The sequence below is a fragment of the Oncorhynchus kisutch genome, linkage group LG5 (genome assembly GCF_002021735.2).
Source record: "Oncorhynchus kisutch isolate 150728-3 linkage group LG5, Okis_V2, whole genome shotgun sequence".
Lineage (NCBI taxonomy): Eukaryota > Metazoa > Chordata > Actinopteri > Salmoniformes > Salmonidae > Oncorhynchus > Oncorhynchus kisutch.
The window spans coordinates 22,160,291-22,185,863 of record NC_034178.2 but is presented as its reverse complement, the minus strand read 5'-3'; the positions used below and the strand labels follow the sequence as shown (position 1 = coordinate 22,185,863).

The window sequence follows — 25,573 nt, the reverse complement described above, 5'->3', positions numbered from 1 at the left end:
CCGAGTCTGTAATACCAACATGTTTTACGCAGACCACCATAGTGCCTGTGCCCAAGAACACTAAGGTAACCTGCTTAAATGACTACCGACCCGTAGCACTCACATCTAGCCATGAAGTGCTTTGAAAGGTTGGTCATGGCTCACAACACCATTTTCCCAGAAACCTTAGACCCACTCAAATTTGCATAGCGTCCCCAACAGATCCACAGATGCAATCTCTATTGCACTCCACACTGCCCTTTCTCACCTGGACAAAAGGAACACGTGGGAATGTTATTAATTGACTACAGCCCAGCGTTCAACACCATAGTGCCCTCAAAGCTCATCAATAAGCTAAGGACCCTGGGACTAAACACCTCCCTCTGCAACTGACTGACTTCCTGACGGGCCACTCCCAGGTGGTAAGGGTAGGTAACAACACATCCGCCACGCTGATCCTCAACACAGTGGCCCGTCAGTGGCCCCCCACGGTACCCTCCTGTACTCCCTGTTCAATCATGCCAGGACAACAACCTCTCCCTCAACGTGATCAAGACAAAGGAGATGATTGTGGACTACAGGAAAAAGCGGACCAAGTGAAGCCTCATTGTCATCGACGGGGCTCCAGTGGAGCAGGTTGAGAGCTTCAAGTTCCTTGGTGTCCACATCACCAACAAACTAACATGGTCCAAGCACACCAAGACAGTTGTGAAGAGGACACAACCAAACCTATTCCCCCTCAGGATTTGCCATGGGTCCTCAGATCCTCAAAAGGTTCTACAGCTGCACCATCGAGAGCACTGGTTGCATCACTGCCTGGAATGCCAACTGCTCGGCCTCCGACCACAAGGCACCACAGAGGGTAGTGCGAACAGCCCAGTACATCACTGGGGCCAAGCTTCCTTCCATCCAGGACCTCTATACCAGGCGGTGTCAGAGGAAGGCCCTAAAAATTGTCAAAGACTCCAGCCACCCTAGTCATAGACTGTTCTCTCTACTACCGCACGGCAAGCTGTACCGGTGCACCAAGTCTAGGTCCAAGAGGCTTCTAAACAGCTTCTACCCCCAAGCCAAAAGACTCCTGAACATCTAGTCAAATGGCTACCCAGACTATTTGCATTGACCCCCCCCCCTCTTTACACCACTGCTACTCAGTTGCAATCTATGCATAGTCACTTTAATAACTCTACCTACATGTACATACTACCTCAACTAACCGGTGCCGCCGTACATCGACTCTATCAGTACCCCCCAGTATATAGTCTCGCTATTGTTATTTTACTGCTGCTCTTTAATTACATGTTACTTTTATCTCTTATTCTTATCCATATATATTTTTTAACTGCATTGTTGTTTAGGGGCTCGTATGTAAGCATTTCACTGTAAAGGTCTTCACCTGTTGTATTTGTCGCGTGTGACTAATAAAATTTGATTTGATGTGTGAGGAAATACGTATTTCTAAGGTTTTGATAAGTCACCATGGTCAAATAGTTTGCCATGGTGTACTGTCAATTTGGGGCCAGATAGCACTGCAATTTGCTTTGTGCTTGTTTCCCAATAGGTAATGTAGTTTTGTTGTGTACTTTGTTGTAATTTGGTTTATTCTGATTGATTGGCTGTTCTGGTCCTGAGGCTTCAGTGTGCTCGTTGAACAGGTTTGTGAACTCAACACCAGGACCAGCTGGATAAGTGGACTCTTGTCTTTGCTCAGATCTTGCATTGCAGGGCTTGGTAATGATATGAGAGTGGATCACTGTATTCTTTTCCATTTTTTTATTACTAGTGGCTATTGGCCTAAATTTCCTCTGGACATGTAGGAGAATCTTATAGAACTCTGCATGCAGGGTTAAAGTGGGGTGTTTGTCCCACCGTGTGAAATCTTGTTTTGCAAGTGTACCCCACAACTCGCTGCCATAACGTGCAATTGGTTCATTGACACATTCAATTTGTTTTGTCCAAATTTTAATTGGTATTTCAATTTTAATTCATTTTTAATGGTGTAGAATACCCTGCGTTCATTCACCTCATTTAGGTGTCCAGTTGAGTTTATTTTTAAACCAAAGTAATTGTAGTCTGTGCAATTCTTTATATATTTGTACCTGGAGATCTGGATCTTCTCTGGAAAATCAATATTTTACTGCCAAGGCACAGGTCTGGCAGTACTGCTCTAGCAGGTCCAGGCTATAGGCCATGTGCTGTGGCTGACAGCAGGCACAGGTTATCTGCAAAGAGCAGGCATTTAACCTCTGAATTGTGGAGACAAACACAGTGGCTGAGGATTTTTATAGAATAGAGGGCAATTCTTTGATGTAAATATTGAAGAGCGTGGTGCTCAACCATGTCGAAGGCCCCGCACCTGGTTAAAGAATTCTGTCATTTTCTTTCCAATTTTGATGCTGCACATATTGCCAGTATACTTTGATTTAATTATGTCATATGTTTTACCCCCTAAACCACTTTCAATACATTTGTAGAACAGTCCTCTATGCCAAATAGAATCAAATGCTTTTTGGAAGTCGATAAAGAAAGCGTATATTTTTGTGGACTTGTTTATCTTTTATTTATTTTATTTTTTCTTTATTTTACTAGGCAAGTCAGTTAAGAACAAATTCTTATTTTCAATGACGGCCTATGAACAGTGGGTTAACTGCCTGTTCAGGGGCAGAACGACAGATTTGTACCTTGTCAGCTCGGGGATTCGAACTTGCAACCTTTCGGTTACTAGTCCAACGCTCTAACCACTAGGCTACCCTGCCGCCCCACTTTTATCTCTTATTCTTATCCATAAATATTTTTTAACTGCATTGTTGTTTAGGGGCTCGTAAGTAAGCATTTCACTGTAAGGTCTTCACCTGTTGTATTTGTCGCGTGTGACTAATAAAATTTGATTTGATGTGTGAGGAAATACGTATTTCTAAGGGTATGTAGGGTGTAAATATGATCGATCTTGCAATGTTTTTGGTACAAATCCAATATGGCTTTTACTCAGTACATTGAGCTTATTAACCTTTTCACGTGTGAGTTCCAAATAGCTCTAACGGTCGCCCCAGTCTGAGTTATTGTTTTATGGCCATGATATCATAATGCACTCACTGTTCCAAAATGTGATTTTTACGCAATAGGATAGTAAACACGCGCTGCTCTCAAATCAAGACACATGCTACCTGATAATTATCTCTAGACTATATTTCAACTTGTGTGTCCTGCCTCATTAATTCACATAGAATGTAGCCCATTTCACTGTTTGCGGACAATTTGTTTGAGGCTTTACTGAACCGGACAAACTTCCCTCTTCATTGAGAGCCCAAGCACCTCCCTATTGTTACCCCAGATCAAGTATGCAGAAATTTGCACAGTCTAGCACAATTTCTTTTTCCCCTGGCACATTTTCTGGTTGGTGCTCACATTGCCTTGATTGCTTTTTTTCCTTACAAATAATAACATTGGACATGTGAGTTCCAATCAAAGTAAGTGCCTTATTTTCTCTATATCGTGTTGTCGTTTCTGTTGTAAGCATACCGTATGTATGGAGCATAATGTATTTACTGTTTTATTTACACATTTTCATGTACTGGTGACAGATTATGCATTCCGATTCTTGCATAGTTTGTAATGGACACATGATGTGTGTAAAATACTTTTTTGAGTGTTGAAGTTTAGAACTCTACTACCAAACTCTTACATTATAATACTACCGAACAGGTTACTGTTCACACAAATGCCTCTGTAATTGTTTCTCACTCACTCACTCACTCACTCACTCACTCACTCACTCACTCAAATCAAAGACCCAAAACATATGTTAACACATGGTGAATAGCACATGCTGCAAAAGCATGTGGTGAAATTCCTCTGTCATAAAACGCCATGCCCCCTTCATACATTTTTGGACAGTTAGCATCCTAGATAGACTTCTAACACATTGAAACCAGGCATGATCAAAAGGGGGAGATCAGGTGTTAAAATTAACTCTTGTGACAGACTATTAACATTTAATCTGTCAAGTTTGAGATGGGGATGATATCTTCTGGTGCGGTGGTGGATTAACTTTGCACTACTAACCTGTGAAATATTTGCATCCAAAACATCAGATGCCAGGTGGGCTTCTTGGGAAGGTGCTGGGGACTGGCTTTGGCAGAGGCTTCATGACAGTTGGTACTTATCTGTTACTTCCGTTCAGTACAGATTTGAAAATCTCAGCCCCCCAAAATCAAACCGAGTTGGCAGGCAGGCACTCATGAGATTTGGTTCTAGGTTCGGAGATTAGCTCTACTCTCCCTCAGCAGGCCACTGATTGTCACCCCTCACCCCTTTTAGTTTTCTTTGATGAAAATATTTTTGTGTGTTTGACATCATCATGTTTTCCCGACTCTTCCTATACAGGAAGAACTGCATCTTGGCTGACGAGATGGGCCTTGGGAAGACCATCCAGTCCATCACCTTCCTCTTTGAGATGTTCTCCATGGGCCTGCGGGGACCCTTCCTCATCATCGCCCCCCTTTCTACCATCACCAACTGGGAGAGGGAGTTCCGCACCTGGACTGAGATCAACGTCATTGTCTACCACGGCAGCCAGATCAGCCGCCAGATGATCCACCAGTATGAGATGTACCACAAGGACCAGCAGGTGAGCTAACATGGTCTGTGTGTGTGAGACAGTAGGCAGCTGCGAGATGTATCACAAGGACCAGCAGGTGAGCTAACATGGTCTGTGTGTGTGAGACAGTAGGCAGCTGCGAGATGTATCACAAGGACCAGCAGGTGAGCTAACATGGTCTGTGTGTGTGAGACAGTAGGCAGCTGCGAGATGTATCACAAGGACCAGCAGGTGAGATAACATGGTCTGTGTGTGTGAGACAGTAGGCAGCTGCGAGATGTACCTAGCAGGCCCAGCAGGTGAGCCAATGGTGTGTGAGGGTATGTGTGGATGTGAGACTATGCTGGGCAGATGCAGTGTGCATGCATACTAAAATGCAAAGGTTCCTGAGGTGAGCCATTGAATGTGTATGTATGAAATTGCACCACTGTGTACGTGTGTTTGAATCTACACAAGATATGCAGATGTAATGTGTTTTTTCCCGATGGGTCGAACAGAAGCTGTGTGTATGTATGAATCTTCAGAAGACAAAAGGGTGAGCCTTTGCTTGTCTGCTGGATGTACAGTGCCTTTGGAAAGTATTCATACCCCTTGACTTTTTGCAAATTTTGTTACGTTACAGCCTTATTCTAGAATGGACCATTTTTTTATATATATATTTTTTCCTCATCAGTTCTACACACAATACCCCACAATGACAAAGCAAAAACATTTTATAAAAATAAAACATGCAAATGTATTACAAATAAACAAATATCACATTTACATAAGTATTTAGACCCTTTACTCAGTACTTTGGCTGCGATTACAGCCTTGAGTCTTGGGTATGACGCTACAAGCTTGGCACACCTGTATTTGGGGAGTTTATCCCATTCTTCTCTGCAGATCCTCTCAAGCTCTGTCAGGTTGGATGGGGAGCGTCTCTGCACAGCTATTTTCAGGTCTCTCTGGAGATGTTCGATTGGGCCACTCAAGGACATTCAGAGATTTGTCCAGATGCTAGGGTCGTAGTCCTGTTGGAAGGTGAACCTTCGCCCCAGTCTGAGGTCCTTGGCGCTCTGGAGCAGGTTTTCATCAAGGATCTCTGTATTTTGCTCCATTGATCTTTCCCTCGATCCTGACTAGTTTCCCAGTCCCCGCCGCCGAAAAACTTCCCCACAGCATGATGCTGCCACTACCATGCTTCACCGTAGGGATGATGCCAGGTTTAATCCAGACATGACGCTTGGCATCAGGCCAAAGGGCATACGCAGGCTAAATTACTTATTTGCTGATAAGATTTTGTTGTCATTTGAGCAGATGGTCGAGAAATATTGACTCCCAAAGCAGGACCTTTTCCGCTTCCTACAAGTAAGACATTATATTCTGAAGAGCACCACCTTAATTGGTAACCCTGATGTGTCTGTCATTGAAAGAATGCTTTTTTTTCCCACAAAGGAAAATGTCTGTAAGTCTGTTTGATACGTTAAGGTCCTCTTCTGCTGTCAACACACAGAGGGTGAAACAAGTGTGGGAGAAAGAATTGTCTGTTACTATTGACGAAGAGATGTGGGAGGACATTTGGAGATATGCAAAAACAATATCTATATGTAATCGTACTAGAGCAATCCAATTAAGAATAATACACAGATTGCATATATCCCCAAATCGCAGACATGCTTTTAGCCCACTTCCTCTTCCCCTCAGTGTCTTAAATGCAAAACTGATACAGGCACCCTAACACATTGTTTATGGTCATGTACCAAAATACAAAGATACTGGTCTGGTGTTCTGCAAGAAATTGAAAAGATCCTAGGGGTTGATCTAGAATTGGACCCAGTTTCTTTACTGTTAGGTCTCCCTAGTAGGCATGTTACTTCTGTGGGTAAAGGGAGGCTTTACAACATCCTTACCTTCGCAGCGAGGAAAAGCATCCTTTTACAGTGGATTAGTGATAAGGTTCCTTCTATTAAAGATTGGCATAAGATACTATTTGAATGGGTGCTTCTGGAATATCTGACATGTACATTGCATTCTAAAACAGACCAGTTCTACAAAGTATGGGAACCTTATCTAAATTGCCTAGAACCTGAGGTATCAGCTATTATGCTGCAAGGATTCTCTTAGAATGGCGGGGATCTATGTATTTCAGAACTACACTGTACGTTCCATGTGTGGAACCTAACCTCTTGGTTTAAACTGAGCTTTTTTGTTTAATTTCTGTTTGTTTAAAATGTATGTATTGAGAGACGCAATGATGGTGATGGGGTGAGAGAAGCACCGAGCAGGAAGAGGAAAATGGTGTATGTATGTATGTGTGTGTGTGTGTGTGTGTGCGTGCGCGTATGTATGCGTATGTGTGTGTATATGCGTGTGTGTATGTGTGTATATGCGTGTATGTATGTATGTATGTATGTATGTATGTATGTATGTGTATATATATGCGCGTAGATATGTGTAAGTGGGTGCTGTTTTTCTTGTTTTTTTTCTGTGTGCTTTGTCTCTGTTGTTGTTTCTCTTAATATGGGTGAAAATTGTGAAATTCCAATTAAAATACTGTTACAAAAAGATGAGAGAGGCCTGTAATTTTCATCATAGGTACACTTCAACTATGACAGACAAAATTAGGAAAAAAATTCCAGAAAATCACATTGTAGGATTTTTAATGAATGTATTTGCAAATTATGGTGGAAAATAAGTATTTGGTCACCTACAAACAAGCAAGATTTCTGGCTCTCACAGACCTGTAACTTCTTCTTTAGGAGGCTCCTCTGTCCTCCACTCGTTACCAGTATTAATGGCACCTGTTTGAATTTGTTATCAGTATAAAAGACACCAGTCCACAACCTCAAACAGTCACACTCCAAACTCCACTATGGCCAAGACCAAAGAGCTGTCAAAGGACACCAGAAACAAAATTGTAGACCTGCACCAGGCTGGGAAGACTGAATCTGCAATAGGTAAGCAGCTTGGTTTGAAGAAATCAACTGTGGGAGCAATTATTAGGAAATGGAAGACATACAAGACCACTGATAATCTCCCTCGATCTGGGGCTCCACGCAAGATCTCACCCCGTGGGGTCAAAACGATCACAAGAACGGTGAGCAAAAATCCCAGAACCACACGGGGGGGCCTAGTGAATGACCTGCAGAGAGCTGGGACCAAAGTAACAAAGCCTACCATCAGCAAGGGCATTGAAGATGAAACGTGGCTGGGTCTTTCAGCATGACAATGATCCCAAACACACCGCCCGGGCAACGAAGGAGTGGCTTCGTAAGAAGCATTTCAAGCTCCTGGAGTGGCCTAGCCAGTCTCCAGATCTCAACCCCATAGACATTTTTTGGAGGGAGTTGAAAGTCCGTGTTGCCCAGCAACAGCCCCAAAACATCACTGCTCTAGAGGAGATCTGCATGGAGGAATGGGCCAAAATACCAGCAACAGTGTGTGAAAATCTTGTGAAGACTTACAGAAAACGTTTGACCTCTGTCATTGGCAACAAAGGGTATATAACAAAGTATTGAGAAACTTTTGTTATTGACCAAATACTTATTTTCCACCATAATTTGCAAATAAATTCATTAAAAGTCCTACAATGTGATTTTCTGGATTTTTTTCTCATTTCATAGTTGAAGTGTACCTATGATGAAAATTACAGGCCTCTCTCATCTTTTTAAGTGAGAGAACTTGTAAAATTGGTGGCTGACTAAATACTTTTTTGCCCCACTGTGTATGCCATATTAATACCATTTAAATGTAGATGTTTTTTGCATTGGATATATTTACCATATCATATGGAGACATAAACCTTTTACCTTATCATAAGTAGACATAATTGCAAATTATTAAATCCTTCCAATATTTAGTTACGAATTTAACTTTAAATGAGTTGACTCTTCACATGGGATGATTTCACTGAACAACAAAAGGGTATATTGAATGATCCCCAATGATCCATCACATCTCCCAAAAACATTTTCAACATACATTTTTAAAACGATAGTCTAGGAACTAAGGCTTAGGTTGTCTTTCTCTCAGGCTTCCATGTCTTCTCCCTGGACCTCCTCAATGTCCACCTTTTGAACATCAGCCTCTGAGGCCTCATCTTCACTGTCACTTTCCGACCTCGTTGAGGAAGGCTCATTGTCAGGCTCAAATTTGCCCGGATGGCCACCAATTTTTCAACCCTTGTATTGGTCAGCCTGTTGCGTGCTTTGGTGCGTGTGTGTGTGTGTGTGCCCAAACAAGGACCAGTTGCGCTCTGAGGTGGCTGATGTTGGTGGGATTTGGAGGATGATGGAGGCAACCGGGGAAAGAGCCTCAGATCCACAAAGTCCCTTCCACCAGGTGGCTGATGAGATATGTTGGCACGACTGCCATATTGCATCTCCATCCCAAAGCCCTTGCTTGGAAGTGTACTTCGCCAGACTGCCGAGAACCTTGCCCTCATCCAGGCAAAGGTGGCGAGACACGGTATTGATGACACCATAGGCCTTGTTGATCTCTGAACCAGACAGGTTGCTCTTGCCAGTACGGGCTTCAGGCAGAAGTCTTCACGCTTTTTGATATATTTCAGAACTGCTGTTTCCCTGCTTGGAGCAACAGTGAAGTAGGCAGGGCAGTACGGATTTCAAATCAAATTTTATTGGTCATATACACATGGTTAGCAGATGTTAATGCGAGTAGTGAAATGCTTGTGTTTTTAGTTCTCTTACATCTGCAAGCAGAGGCTGAAAATCAGACAGGATGGCATTGTCTCCCTCAATCCAGGCAATGGCTACTGCTTTAGGTTACTACTCTCTCCCAAAAGACATCATCCAGGAGGATCCTCTTGATGGGGCTGTCCATATCGGCAGACACTGATATGGCCATTTCTTGGAGAGACTTCTTTCCCTCCAGGAGACTGTCAAACATGATGACAACACCACCCCAATGGGTGTTGCTGGGCAGATTCAATGTGGTGCTCTTATTCTTCTCACTTTGCTGCTATACCTTCATTACCTTTCGCATACCTAACCATTTCATTGGCTCTCTTGTAGATTGTATCCATTGTTTTCAGTGCCATGATGTCCTTGGGGGCAGATTCAATGCATGAGCAGCACAGCCAATGGGTGTGATGTGAGGGTAGGAGTCCTCCACTTTAGACCAAGCAGCCTTCATGTTCGCAGCATTGTCTGTCACCAGTGCAAATACCTTCTGTGGTCCAAGGTCATTGCAGATGAGCTGAAGGCAGTCATCAATGTAGAGACTGGTGTGTCTGTCCCGTGTCTGTGCTCTTGTAGAATACTGGTTGAGGGTTGGAGATGATGTAGTTAATTTTTCCTTGCCCATGAACATTCGACCACCCATCAGAGATGATTGCAATGGTCTGCTTTCTCTATGATTTACTTGACCTTCACTTGAACTTTGTTGAACTCTGCATCCAGCAAATTAGTAGATAATGCATGTCTAGTTGGAGGGGTGTATGCTGGGCGAAGAACATTCAGCAATCTCTTCCAATACACAATGTCTGTGAGCATCAGAGGTGAAACAGTTGCATACACAGCTCGAGCAAGACATTCATCAGCATTTCTCTGACTACGTATATTTCCAATAAGTCCAAAAAACATCTGATTCCAGGAGGGCCATGAGCTGTTGCTATCGATAAGGTGTCTGATTCATCATTTTCACCTCGAATATAAGTAGAGGAATTTTTGTCAGAGGTTTCTTGTTGTGAGCGCTGAGGGAACTTTATGCACTTGGCCAGATAATTCTGCATATTTGTTGTATTCTTCACAAATTATTTGGCACAGTATTTGCAAATGTACACAGCTTTTCCTTCTACATTAGCAGATAGTGACCGTGGCATTTTCCTGTAGAGATTAGAATGTTTTAATCATTAAAAAATATATATATACAGTTCCATGTAGAGATAAATAGTTAGTTAAGTAGTTAGATTAAGCAACTCCTTTGTAATATAAATGTTTTAAAATTAAACATGAATGGAAACAGGTGAATTACCACTCCACAGTTAGCAGGCTCAATCAATCTACCCACATGGTAGCAAAAACTAACTAGCAGAAATTGTTAACAAATTACTAATTATTTAAACACACTTTGCTGTAGGCTACTATTTACTAGTTAACAAAAATCATGTATGTCATATAAAATATGTTTACCCCATCCAGTATTGTAATCAAAACTTACCAGAAAGCATGTAGTCCTTGGCTCAGACAGTATTGTAGTGTAGGCTCAATAGCATCTCATTAGTTAGCTGTACATGTGATGGAAGAGTGCACTGCACATGTGATGGAACAATGCACTGTGCATGCAGAGGGTTGCAATTCCATTGAATTAGGGCTAGTTTAACCAAAATATGCCACAAGACCTATAATTGCCTTGTGTATCCCACGAAAAAGGTTCAAGTCAAGTTTTATTGGTCACATACACATGGTTAGCAGATGTTAATGCGAGTGTAGCGAAATGCTTGTGCTTCTCGTTCCAACAGTGCAGTAATATCTAACAAGTAATCTAACAATTCCCAACAACTACCTAATGCACATATATCTAAAGGGGTGAATGAGAATATGTACATATAAGTATATTTATGAGCGATGGCTGAGTGGCATAAGCAAGGTGCAGTAGATGGTATAAAATACAGGATATACATGATATGAGTAATGTAAGATATGTAAACAATATTAAAGTGGCATTGTTTAAAGTGACTAGTGATCCATTTATTAAAGTGTCCAGTGATTGGGTCTCAATACAGTATTTATATGTGATATGAGTAATGTAAGATATATAGACATTTATTAAAGTGGCATTATTTAGAGCGACATTGTTTAAAGTGACTAGTGATCCATTTATTAAAGTATCCAGTGATTTAGGTCTCAATGTAGGCAGCAGCCTCTGAGTTAGTGATTTCTGTTTAGCAATCTGATGGCCTTGAGATAGAAGCTGTTTCTCAATCTTTAGATGTCATGGAGGGCAGGTAGTTTGCCCCCGGTGATGTGTTGTGCAGGCTGTGATACAGGCTGTGATACAGCCTGACAGGATTCTCTTGATTGTGCATCTGTAAAAGTTTGTCAGGGTTTTGGGTGACAAGCCAAATTTCTTCAGCCTCCTGAGGTTGAAGAAGCGCAGCTGCGCCTTCTTCACCACACTGTCTGTGTGGGTGGACCATTTCAGCTTGTCTGTGATGTGTACGCCCAGGAACTTAAAACATTCCACCTTCTCCACTGCTGTCCCTTCGGTGTGGATAAGGGGGTGCTCTACTGTTATTAGCTAACTTTTTTTTGCTGAATTTAAGAAAAATTACCGGGCTTAACTTTCCATGGAAAATTTCCGACCCTTTGCAACCCTAATGATTTGTAATGATGGCTGCTTGTCTAGCTAGCTAAGATTTTGAAAGTGTGATGTTGACATGCTCAGCACAATCAAAGCTACGGTAGATGTGATTTGATGTAATTTATCTGTGGCCAATGACCTTGAGCCTTCAATGACCTTGAGCCTACATTGTTTGCAAACAGATATGTGACACGAATTAATGCCAGAATAACATGGAAAACAGGCTAGTTATTTGTATAACAAAAACAATATTTATATTTTTACAAATGTTTTAGCTAAACAGGTGTGCCCTGAATGATTGGTCGCCGCTGGTCAAATTGACAATAAAGGCAACTATAGTGGGACTTTGTCCTCGTGTTTCTTGGCCAATTATATAATGTTTTTCAATGTTCGTTTGAGTTTGCTGCAACTGTCTGCTGCTTGGAAGACATCACAGTTGGAGATTTTCTTCATCATAGACCAGCGAGTGCCCAAGTTACCACTGTAATGGCCCATCCCTTAAAGGGGCAACCGAAATATTCTCCCTTAATGATTGTTTTTGATTTGAGCATGGATCACTCCTAAAAACGTATATTCATTAACTTTTAGTAATTTATTATCATTTAAACACTCATACTTCAGCTCTTCTCTTTATTTGTGTGCTTCATTTCTACTTGTAATCTTTGAATCCTTGAAAAAAATGTCAGAGTAGAGCCCTGAACTATAATAAATAAGCCATATCACTCACCCTTTTGTGGCAGGGTAGGCATTTAGTTGATTCTTGTATTCCTTGTAAAGAAAATGTCAGAGTAGAGCCCTGAACTATAATAAATAAGCCATATCACTCAGCCTTTTATGGCAGGGTAGGCATTTTGTTGATTCTTGATGTTCAGTTGTAGAACTGTTTCTGTTTTTACTACTGTATCTAAATTATTTATTTTAACATACATTGGTTAAAAGACTCAGGTCACAAAAATGAAATGAAGCAATTACTTCTTGTTTTAGAAAAACAAAGCATGCTCATCCGTATTTGTTTTTTGGGAGGTGTAATTGGGTCGCAAAAATATTTGGGCTGGTAAAGAAATCTGAGTGGCTGGTAGATTTTGTAACTCTACCTGCCACAGTGGCTGGAGGACCGAAAAGTGAATTTTCCACCTTCATTAGAGAACGTAGCAGAACCTTGCTACTAGTATCTCGGTAAATGTGTTTCCATGGTACTGACAATATCTGCACTCCATGCTTCTCGATTGGTTTTAACAAACTCATGTTAAGGAAGTAGTCTCCAGGTAAGGTGTTTGAAGTAATGGAGGAGAGCTTTAATACGCCGAAGAACTGCTCGTTCAACTTAGGCTGGGTTAAAGCGCTAGACGTGAGGAGTTTTTGGGAATTGTCGCCATGATTGTGTTGCATCGTAGTTATGTCGCCTGTTAATGGATGAGCAATGTCCGTGACCCACTTCCAGCTCAGGCCCGAAGAAATCTTAACTGAATGATTGCTGTGGTGAAGGGGGCACAGACACATTTGCAGGTTTGATTATTGTCTTCTAGCGTTCCAAGATGGAACAACTTCACAGAGAACGCCTGGCATTATGGAATGCACATCGGAATGACGAATATTATGCATTTGGTTATTTGATCAGGGAGGACCGAAATGTGTTGCCACTGAAATTGTCTTGATTTTACCATGGTAGGATTACACTTATTTACGGCCAGAACTGTTTTTGCTTCTGCCTTCCTGTAGGGCAAATTCACGGCATTCATCGTTTTTAAATCTGTGTAAATAATTGATCAAATGTTTTATTTTTTTTCCCCCCAATCTTTCCTTTTCTTCCTCCTTTGTCTTTCTCTGTGTATAGGGAAATGTAGTGTTGGGCGGGTACAAGTTCCACGGAGTGATCACCACCTTTGAGATGATCATGGCCGACTGCCTGGAGCTGAAGAAGATCCACTGGCGCTGCGTGGTCATCGATGAGGCCCACCGCCTCAAGAACCGCAACTGTAAACTCCTGGAGGGCCTCAAGCTCATGAACCTGGTGAGGGGGTAGCTAGCTAGCTAACTCTTGACCATCTGCGTTGTTCTTTGTAGTCAATTCAGTTCAGCACCAGCCAAGGCTGATAGTAGCATGGATGCCCCCCCTTAGTCAAGAGGGAAGTACAGCAGAAAAATAAAAATTGTAATCAGCCAGAGTAGGATCTCTGAGTCGGATGATGCATACCAAGTTGTCTTTGAGTGTCATGAACAAAAACTATAAACCCTAACTCCTGTAGGAACACAAGGTCCTCCTGACAGGCACCCCCCTGCAGAACTCAGTGGAGGAGCTCTTTAGTCTGCTCAACTTCCTGGAGCCCCTACAGTTCCCCTCAGAGAGCCTCTTCTTGGAGGAGTTTGGAGATCTGAAGACTGAGGAACAGGTGATTTTCTCAGGGGTACCCTTTTAGGGTGGAAAAACTGTGGGGAAAAGTGGGTGACTTTCCTTGGGAATATATAGGAAACTTGCAATGGGAATATACAGGAATCCATGGGAATGTTGATTCTTACTCGTAGATACCCTTCAGCAATTTCCTTTTAAACATTGTATCATACACTTAATGACTACTACTAATGCTACTGAACAAAACAAAGTCTGCACTTTACATCATCAAGCAGTTGTTGAATCCGTGTTATCAAATTGTTTCTTCTGCAGATAATTTAAACATATTGTTATGAGTTGCGCCACTGTAAGTTATTGTGTCTACGGCAATTTTATACATTCATTCTAATAATTTAGCAGACTGCCTTATCCAAAGGGACTTACAGGAGCATTTAAGGTTAAGTGCCTTGCTCAACGGCATATCGACAGATTTTTCACCTAGTTGGCTCTGGAATTCGAACCAGCAACCTTTCGGTTACTGGCCCAACGCTCTTAACTGCCAGCCCAGACTAAACAAACAATTGTTTTGTCTGAGTCTAAACTTAACATATTGCTAAGTATCATTACTGCAGACCATCAGATCCTGACCACCTCTGTCCTCTTCCCCCATGGTCGGGGTCAATTTTAATTTAATTCAGTCAATTTATGTACATCCACAATTGACTGAATTGGAAATGGAATTTACACCAACCCTGATCTCCTCTTCCTCCAGGTGAAGAAGCTTCAGGCCATCCTGAAGCCCATGATGCTGCGGCGGCTGAAGGATGACGTGGAGAAGAACCTGGCGCCCAAGGAGGAGACCATCATCGAGGTGGAGCTCACCAACATGCAGAAGAAGTACTACCGGGCCATCCTGGAAAAGAACTTCACCTTCCTGGCCAAGGGGGCCAACCAGCACAACATGCCCAACCTCATCAACACCATGATGGAGCTTCGCAAGTGCTGCAACCACCCCTACCTGATCAAAGGTGACGTGTGGACACACAAATGAAAGCACGCATCACACGTACACACACACGCTCTACAAATGTTCGTAGTTCATAGTTCATAATAAAATGTTAACCTCTCTGGGGTAGGTGGGAAGCTTGCGTCCCACATGGCCAATAGCCAGGGAAAATGCAGAGCGTGAAATTCAAATACATTTCTATAAAAATCTAACTTTCATTAAATTACACATGCAAGATAGCAAATTAAAGCTACACTCGTTGTGAATCCAGCCAACATGTCAGATTTCAAAAATGCTTTTCGGGGGAAATCATAAGATGCTATTATCTGATGATAGCACAACCTTAAACAATGAGAGTAGCATATTTCAACTCTGCAGGCGCGACACAAAACGCAGAAATAAATTATAAATCAAAATTATAAATCAAAGGTAAGGACCTTTGACAAACTTCTTATGTTGACACTCCTATACAGTGCCTTGCGAAAGTATTCGGCCCCCTTGAACTTTGCGACCTTTTGCCACATTTCAGGCTTCAAACATAATTTTCACATTCACATTTTTTTGTGAAGAATCAACAACAAGTGGGACACAATCATGAAGTGGAACGACATTTATTGGATATTTCAAAATTTTTTAACAAATCAAAAACTGGAAAATTGGGCGTGCAAAATTATTCAGCCCCCTTAAGTTAATACTTTGTAGCGCCACCTTTTGCTGCGATTACAGCTGTAAGTCGCAAAGTTCAAGGGGGCCGAATACTTTCGCAAGGCACTGTATGTCCCATAAACATCACAAATGGTCCTTTTGTTCAATTAATTCCGTCGATATATATCCAAAATGTCCATTTATTTGGCGCGTTTGATCCAGAAAAACACCGCTTCCAACTTACGCAACGTCGCTACAAAATATCTCAAAAGTTACCTGTAAACTTTGCCAAAACATTTCAAAGTACTTTTGTAATACAACTTTTCTAAACGTATATAATCGATCAAATTGAAGACGGAAGGATCTGTGTTCAATACAGGAGCAAAACAAACTGACGCTACTTGTCTGGTTACGCGCCTCTATCACATGAACTGACGTTCGTTCTGAGCTATAGTACTTCTTCATTACACAAAGGAAAAACCTCAACCAATTTCTACAAACTGGTGACATCCAGTGGAAGCGGTAGGAACTGCAGGAAAGTCGATTAGAATTCTGGATTCCCCATGAAAACGTATTGAAAAGACTGACTGAAAAATAAAACAAATCTGAATGGTTTGTCCTCGGGGTTTCGCCTGCTAAATAAATTCACAGACATGATTCAAACAGTTTTAGAAACTTCAGAGTGTTTTCTATCCAATACTAATAATAATATGCATATATTAGGATCTGTGACAGAGTAGGAGGCAGTTCAGTTTGGGTATAAATGTTGCCCCCTACCACAAACAGGTTAATTATAAAACGAGTCGACGGTTCGTGACCTGACCTGTGTTCCTTCTAGCATCCATAGTCCTGTAGAGTCCTTTATATATTTAATTCCACCCTGACTTTATGGAAATGGCTTCATACCGATTTTCTCTGACCTTCAAGGTTCTCTACAATGCATTTTAAGTAGACCTTTTTTCTCCCTTATCTTCTCTGGACATGTCTAGGTGCGGAGGAGAAGATCCTGGATAGCTTCAGGAAAACGCACAGCCCTGATGCTTGGGACTTCCAGCTCCAGGCCATGATTCAGGCAGCGGGGAAGCTGGTGCTTATTGACAAGCTGCTGCCGAAGCTGATTGCTGGCGGCCACAAGGTGCTGGTCTTCTCCCAGATGGTGCGCTGCCTGGACATCCTGGAGGACTACCTCATCCAGAGGAGGTTAGGTTGGGGCTGAGGATAGAGTTGAGAGCGTGGCTGGGGATGGGTCTGGGGTTGCTGGACTGGGCTCAAGCTCTGCTCTGTGTGCGCACATCACAATCCCCCTCACCCTCTGCTCTAGTCTAAAAAGAGTCGGACCAAGACTGCAATTGTGTTGAGTTTATCAAGTAGGGAAAAATATATGATTTTGCTGGACAGTTCCAAGAACAACAGGAAAGGCACATGTGTATAACAATATTAATGGCTGGGATTTTATAACATAATGATAAATCTGTGTTAGACACACATTTTTACAGGATATCTATGATCCGTAGGAGATTTTAACTGGAATATACAGTGTAAGAGGTGACCAAGCATTTTAATTGGAGATACAATATGAATATTGCAACAACAAAAAAATCTAAATGAAAACATAGTATGAATGAATATGTTTGAATATATAATATGTACTGTATGTATTGTAGCGAATTCGGGGGTAGCCCTACCAGTACTCAAACCTGGTTCCAGCGACTTTGAGCCCAACACCTTCACCGTTACGCCAAGAGAATTGAACCTCTTGATGAGGTCGTTCGGTTGAGGTTGCTACAGTATGTTCATAAGTTATATGTGTGGTTCTAGGTACACCTATGAGCGCATCGACGGCAGAGTGCGGGGTAACCTGCGCCAGGCAGCGATCGACAGATTCTGTAAGGTGGACTCGGACCGCTTTGTGTTCCTGCTGTGTACCCGTGCTGGGGGCCTGGGCATCAACCTGACTGCTGCAGACACCTGCATCATCTTCGACTCGGACTGGAACCCCCAGAATGACCTACAGGTTAGACAACACAAAGTTCAGCACCACTTTCCGGACCTTGACTAAACCTAGTCCTGGACTAAAAACCAGGACTAAAAACCACTCAAGAAGTGTTATACTCATTTCATGCTTTCATGTTGTCCTGTGTGGCTCAGTTGATAGTGAATGGCGCTTGCAATGTCAGGATTGTTGGTTTGATTCCCTCTGGGTACACCACTGTATGTGTATGCACTCACTACGGTAAGTCGCTTTGGATTCAATTTCATACGGTATGAAATGGTATAATAGCTATTTCATGTGGGCATGCAGTATGAAATGGTATAAAGGAAAAAGATTGCTCACACAATGTTCATATTTTTATTCTACGTTTTTTTTGTACTACATTGATATTGATTACTGCGTTGATGTATTTAGTGCTTGCAAGAAAGGCATTTCAGTGTACTTTAAACTTTGAATGCCAGTGTAAAATAACTGTATCAAGCCGTGTGTGTGAAACTGCTCTGTTTGTGTCCCTGCCAGGCCCAAGCTCGCTGCCACCGTATCGGCCAGAGTAAAGCAGTGAAAGTGTACAGGCTGATCACCAGGAACTCCTATGAGAGGGAGATGTTTGATAAAGCCAGTCTGAAGCTGGGTCTAGACAAGGCTGTGCTGCAGGACATTAATCGAAAGGGCAGCCTCAATGGGGTGAGTGACTGCTATGATCGCCTGGTCCCATATGTTTGTGCTGTCTTGCCAACTCCTATTGTCATCGTCCCATCGTCATGCCAGCACAAACAGATCTAGGACTAGGTTATACTATGAAGGATGATTTCTGGATTATCTTTGTATACAGTGAGTTCCAAAAGTATTGGGACAGCGACATTTCTTTTTTGTTGCTTTGGCTCATCGGATTTGAAATTATTCATTTTTTTATTTGAGGGTGAACCGTTGAGAAATTACAGAACTTTTTGTACATAGTCTACCCAAATTAGGGGACCAAAAGTATTGCAACAAATTCACGTACATACATTGCATTTACTTTTTCCACATTATGTTACGTTACAGCCTTGTTCTAAAATTGATTTTCGAAAATTCCCCTCTCATTAATCTACATGACAAAGCAAAAACAGGTTTTTAGAAATTCCTGCAAATGTACACTGCTCAAAAAATAAAGGGAACACTAAAATAACACATCCTAGATCTGAATAAATGAAATATTCTTATTAAATACTTTTTTCTTTACATAGTTGAATGTGCTGACTGTGCTGTCAACAAAATCACACAAAAATTATCAATGGAAATCAAATGTATCAACCCATGGAGGTCTGGATTTGGAGTCACACTCAAAATTTAAGTGGAAAAGCACACTACAGGCTGATCCAACTTTGATGTAATGTCCTTAAAACAAGTCAAAATGAGGCTCAGTAGTGTGTGTGGCCTCCTTGTGCCTGTATGACCTCCCTACAACCGCCTGGGCATGCTCCTGATGAGGTGGTGGATGGTCTCCTGAGGGATCTCCTCCCAGACCTGGACTAAAGCATCCGCCAACTCCTGGACAGTCTGTGGTGCAACGTGGTGTTGGTGGATGGAGCGAGACATGATATCCCAGATGTGCTCAATTGGATTCAGGTCTCGGGAACGGGCGGGCCAGTCCATAGCATCAATGCCTTCCTCTTGCAGGAACTGCTGACACACTCCAGCCACATGAGGTCTAGCATTGTCTTGCATTAGGAGGAACCCAGGGCCAACCGCACCAGCATATGGTCTCACAAGGGGTCTGAGGATCTCATCTCGGTACCTAATGGCAGTCAGGCTACCTCTGGCGAGCACATGGAGGGCTGTGCGGCTCCATAAAGAAATGCCACCCCACATCATGACTGACCCACCGCCAAACCGGTCATGCTGGAGGATGTTTCAGGCAGCAGAACGTTCTCCACGGCGTCTCCAGACTGTCACGTCTGTCACATGTGCTCAGTGTGAACCTGCTTTCATCTGTGAAGAGCACAGGGCACCAGTGGCGAATTTGCCAATCTTGGTGTTCTCTGGCAAATGCCAAACGTCCTGCACGGTGTTGGGCTGTAAGCACAACCCCCACCTGTGGACGTCGGGCCCTCATACCACCCTCATGGAGTCTGTTTCTGACCGTTTGAGCAGACACATGCACATTTGTGGCCTGCTGGAGGTCATTTTGCAGGGCTCTGGCAGTGCTCCTCCTGCTCGTCCTTGCACAAAGGCAGAGGTAGCGGTCCTGCTGCTGGGTTGTTGCCCTCCTACAGCCTCCTCCACGTCTTCTGATGTACTGGCCTGTCTCCTGGTAGTACCTCCATGCTCTGGACACTACGCTGACAGACACAGCAAACCTTTTTGCCACAGCTCGCATTGATGTGGCATCCTGGATGAGCTGCACTACCTGAGCCACTTGTGTGGGTTGTAGACTCCGTCTCATGCTACCACTAGAGTGAAAGCACCGCCAGCATTCAATAGTGACCAAAACATCAGCCAAGAAGCATAGGAATTGAGAAGTGGTCTGTGGTTATCACCTGCAGAACCACTCCTTTATTGGGGTTGTCTTGCTAATTGCCTATAATTTCCACCTGTTGTCTATTCCATTTGCACAACAGCATGTGAAATGTATTGTCAATCAGTGTTGCTTCCTAAGTGGACAATTTGATTTCACAGAAGTGTGATTGTCTTTGTCTTTGAGTTACATTGTGTTGTTTAAGTTTTCCCTTTATTTTTTTGAGCACTGTATCAAAAATGTCACCGAAATATCACATTTACATAAGGACTCTGTACTTTGTTAAAGCACCTTTGACAGTGATTACAGCCTTGAGTCTTCTTCGATATGACGCTACAAGTTTGGCATACCTGTTTTTGGGGAGTTTCTCCCATTCTTCTCTACAGACCCTCCAAAGCTCTGTCAGGTTGGATGGGGGGCGTCGCCGCACAGCTATTTTCAAGTCTCCAGAGATGTTCGATCTGGTTCAAGTCCGGGATCTAGCTGGGCCACTCAAGACCATTCTGAGACTTGTCCCGAAGCCACTCCTGCGTTGTCTTGGCTGTGTGCTTAGGGTCGTTGTCCTGTTCGAAGGTGAACCTTCGCCCCAGTCTGAGGTCCTAAGCGCTCTGGAGTTGGTTTTCATCAAGGAACTCTCTTTACTTTGCTCCGTTCATCTTTCCCTTGATCCTGACTAGTCTCCCAGTCCCTGCCACTGAAAAACATCAACAATGCATGATGCTGCAATCACCATCCTTCACCATAGAGATGGTGGCAGGTTTCCTCCAGATGTGACGCTTGGCATTCAGGCCAAAGATTTGAAGCTTGGTTTCATCAGACCAGAGAATCTTGTTTGTCATGGTCTGTGTCTCTTTAGGTGCCTTTTGGCAAACTCTAGCGGGCTGTCATGTGCCTTTTACCGAGGAGTGCCTTCCGCCTGGCCACTCCACCATAAAGGCCTGATTTGTGGCGTTCTGCAAAGATTGTTGTCCTCCTGGAAGGTTCTCCCATCTCCACAGAGAAACTCTGGAGCTCTGCCAGAGTGACTATCGGTTTCTCGGTCACCTCCCTGACCAAGGCCCTTCTCCCCCGATTGCTCAGTTTGGCCGGGTGGCCAGCTCTAGGAAGAGTCTTGGTGGTTCCAAACTTCTTCCATTTTGAAAATTATGGAGGCCACTGTGTTCTTGGGGACCGTCAATGCTGCAGAAATGTTTTGGTACCCTTCCCCAGATCTGTGCCTTGACACAATCCTGTCTCTGAGCTCTACGGACAATTCCTTCAACCTCATGGCTTGATATTTGCTCTGACATGCATAGTCAACTGTGGGACCTTGTATAGACAGGTGTGTGCCTTTCCAAATCATGTCCAATCAATTGAATTTACTAGGTGGACTCCAATCAAGTTGTCGAAACATCTCAAGGATGGTCAATGAAAACAGGATGCATCTGAGCTCAATTTCGAGGCGGGGTATTGTGTGTAGATTGCTGAGGAGATTTTTATTTAGAATAAGGCTGTAATGTAACAAACAGGGATGCAAACTAATATTTTCTTTCTTCAGTCACTTGCTGCATTCTGTTGTTATTTGAACAGAGGTAATTCCTGCTTCTGAGCCGGCCTGTCACAGAGTAGAGACTGGGTGTGGTTTAGACTCACCCAGCCTATCGTTGATTGTTGGTGTACGAGCTGGTACCAGCCCCCGGGCTATCCAGTTGATAGATGTAACTGTTGCTGTGTAGAGTATCTATGCGCTCATTCCCTAGATACCGTTATCACATATCTGGTTTCTGTTATTGTTAAGTTTGAGTTCTAACAAAAAACAGTCTGTGGTTTGCTACACTATGTTCTGTATGTGTCCGTTTTTATGTTATTCTGTATTTTTCCATCACGAGAAAGGCCCATGGCCCTGAAACTGTTAACAATGTCTCAAGTCAGCTATGTTGCATAACACATACACCCACACAAGCCAACAGAAAATAATATTCAATCACATATGATATGGTAACGGACTATAGTGCATAACACAGAACCTCACAATCCCCGACTCAGTTTGAGTGTGAATGTATCGGCCTAGTGACAGTGGAAAATAAACCCATAGCTCCATCACCCAATGGCATGTAGGGGTAATGTATTGCAATGTAAAATATTTATATCCTATAGCACCACGTGTGTATTCTCATTTACAATAAAATTTTATGTTATTGTACACTTGCCTACTCCGCTATCTACACAGTAAATAATATTGCCTACGTACTTTCGACAATATGTTATCAACTCATTATGAACAAAAAATATATTTTCAAATAAACCAAATGTGCCTTAACACAGTAGGCCTAAATATTTCCTTACCATATCACAACTTAAATATAGCCTACTTACTCCTCAATTGGATTAAGGACATCTTGGTAATTATTTTAATCGTCTCTAAGGAAACTATCTGGGCAGACATGCGAAAATCGCTTCTGCAGCTTGTAAAAAAAAATATAGAAAATGAATGTCTGTGTCGCCGCCGAGCTCTCAAATACCGTGCTAGTCTCTCACTCTATGCATTGTCACTGCGATCCGGAATCCTTGGGATGTCCTTACCCTAAACTGACACTAAACGTAACCATTTTACATTTATACTTGAGGTATGGACATCCCAAGGTTCCCGAATAGCACATATGAACTGCGGAAAAAGAACAATTGGCCCTGCGTTGTCCGGCCCGTCATTGTAAATAAAAACTGACTTGCCTAGTTAAATAAAAGTTACACACACACCACACTAACCAAAAAGTTATTTTGTTGGTATTTACGTATGTCCCCATTACCAGTAAAACATAATCAAAACCTATTTCTTTCACTTAATTGCTGTGCTGTTTCATTGTTAATTTGTTCAGTTTCATTCTCAACCAGGATTTCATACATGTCAAACAGTGAAGTTTCAGCTCTGTGTTTTCGTGGCCTCTCTTCCTCGGTGCTCACTATCACTGTGTCTGTTTCCATCTTGTCCAGCTGTGTATGTTATATTTCACGTAAACCCTGTTTCTTGGCTGCATCGAAGTAGCGGTCCTTGTACATAGCATCGAGGCGACACAGTAAAGAGAGAATGCCACCGATTCACTTGTTCACAGCCTGTGTCGGCAGTTTTGTTCAACTGCAGGCGCAGTTGATGAGCTTATTTCTCAAGTCAGTTGATTGAATGGAGCTAGCTAGTGTGTTCATGTTTACAAGTTTCAAACATGTTCTCAAATGCCATTGAAATGGCAGTAGCTGTATGACAACCAGCACATTCATGAGCCTGCAATATGACTTTCTTCAGTATGAAATCCTCGACAACCCACTGTGCTGTCAGACTCAGCATGCTCATGGGGCTGATATCGCTGGTCCAAATGTCAGTCATGAAGCGAATAGCAGTGACGCTATTACTGTGTAACTCCGGTAGGGCAACATCTGAAAAATAGAGCACTTGGTATTGTGTACCGGTGCTCGACCAGTCGGTGAAAGCCAACATCACCCACAATAGAGAACGGTTGATTGTCAAGGGCAATTGAATTCCATCATCTTGGCGTTAATGGATTTCACCTGTTGAGTTGTCTCGCTGAAATGTTCTTACTCTTTCAAATGACTGCTCGATCCACACAGCAGACATAGTGGGCTAGGTTAGGAATGCTGTGTTTCACGTGTTGCTCAAAATTTTATGTGGCGTCATTACGTCATGTACCAACATTATATAGGTATGCATGTCAGCTTTGACACCGGTTTTACACATCGGCGTTAAACTAGATATCGGGCCGATGTTGGCATTTTTAGCTAATATCGTCCGATTCCGATATTGTGCATCCCTCATTGTTAGCATTGTTAAGTATCTTGCTAGCTGGATGGAATTATCCGTTAGCTAGCCAGAGAAATGTCGATCAACATTAGCCAACTTAACTGATCAAATAATTGTGTTTATGGTGTGAAGATTAGCTGGCTAATAAAGTCAGACCACTAACGTTAGCTAACGTTACTAACCTAACCAATTCGCTATAATATTAACTGGTAATATTACACGACTCCTTGCTGTTCCTCAAGTTATAACACATTAGTTGCTTACTGTACCCTGGCAATCTGTTTGACATGTTAACTAGTTAGAAGTTAGTTCGTCAGCTGGTTATCTGTGAACTAATGTTTTCCCTCTACATTATGTGGTTAATTTTCAGAATGAGAGAATTAGGTGAAAATGAGGCATTGCTTATTAAATATTTAAATGTCGCTGGAGCCGGGCCTGGCTTAAGCTGGATGCCAAAAGGAACACCACACACTTCCCCCTTCGTGCTTTTTCAATACAGTGGATAAAAATGGGTATGCCAGGTGTACTCTGCCTGAAAGAGATCAATTATGCCAACAAAGGGTATCATGGTCTGCTGACACATTGAACAGATGTCCACAGGCAGAAAGTGTGCAGTGTAGCTCAAAGATAATGCTTTTGTTGTGTTGAACTTGACAGTAACACTTGTGTGATTGAGGGGGGGTTATTACATTTCTTTACTCAGTGAACTTTATTTTTGCACACATGTAACCTTGTGCACTTGATCGAAGTCTACTATAGTGACCACTATAATAGAGCAAAAATAGTATGCTTGTTTGTTTCATTCTATTTCTACTTAAGAGGGTTTATTTCCCTAAGTGCAATTTTTAGATGTGTGTGTGTGTGTGTGTGGTCACACGCGTTCTATTATAAAGGCTGTTATGGCTAACTGCAATATTAGTGTATTGTTTTTTTTCTCAAGACTTGAGTGTCATTTGCAGTAAAGTCTAGGCAACAAATAACATTGGAACATTTTTTAGCTGTGTGTTAGGTTCACATTAACCACTTTATTTTACACACAAAGACTGACCATGTACAGTCATGGCCAAAACTTTTGAGAATGACACAAATATAAATTTTCACAAAGTTTGCTGCTTCAGTGTCTTTAGATATTTATGTCAGATGTTACTATGGAATACTGAAGTATAATTACAAGCATTTCATAAGTGTCAAAGGCTTTTATTGACAATTACATGAAGTTGATGTAAAGAGTCAATATTTGCAGTGTTGACCCTTCTTTTTCAAGACCTCTGCAATCCACCCTGGCATGCTGTCAATTAACTTCTGGGCCACATCCTGTTTGAAGGCAGCCCATTCTTGCATAATCAATGCTTGGTGTTTGTCAGAATTTGTGGGGTTTTGTTTGGCCACACGCCTCTTGAGGATTGACCACAAGTTCTCAATGGGATTAAGA

The 25,573-nt window shown here is 42.4% G+C and overlaps 1 protein-coding gene across 21 annotated transcripts in view; it reads left to right on the top strand.

Annotated features, from left to right (window-relative positions):
- LOC109890761 (chromodomain-helicase-DNA-binding protein 6) overlaps nucleotides 1-25,573 on the top strand; it is a 94,962-nt gene that overhangs the window by 40,248 nt on the left and 29,141 nt on the right. For all 21 annotated transcript variants that reach the window (XR_004209973.1, XR_004209974.1, XM_031824664.1 and 18 more), the window contains 7 exons: nucleotides 4,363-4,606; nucleotides 13,716-13,892; nucleotides 14,128-14,271; nucleotides 14,983-15,238; nucleotides 16,851-17,061; nucleotides 17,680-17,875; nucleotides 18,374-18,538. Coding sequence is in view for 19 of the 21 variants with exons in the window: in XM_031824664.1 (XP_031680524.1) it covers nucleotides 4,363-4,606; nucleotides 13,716-13,892; nucleotides 14,128-14,271; nucleotides 14,983-15,238; nucleotides 16,851-17,061; nucleotides 17,680-17,875; nucleotides 18,374-18,538 (1,393 nt within the window). In the remaining 2 variants the exon portion in view is untranslated. The remainder of the gene's footprint in view (nucleotides 1-4,362; nucleotides 4,607-13,715; nucleotides 13,893-14,127; nucleotides 14,272-14,982; nucleotides 15,239-16,850; nucleotides 17,062-17,679; nucleotides 17,876-18,373; nucleotides 18,539-25,573) is intronic.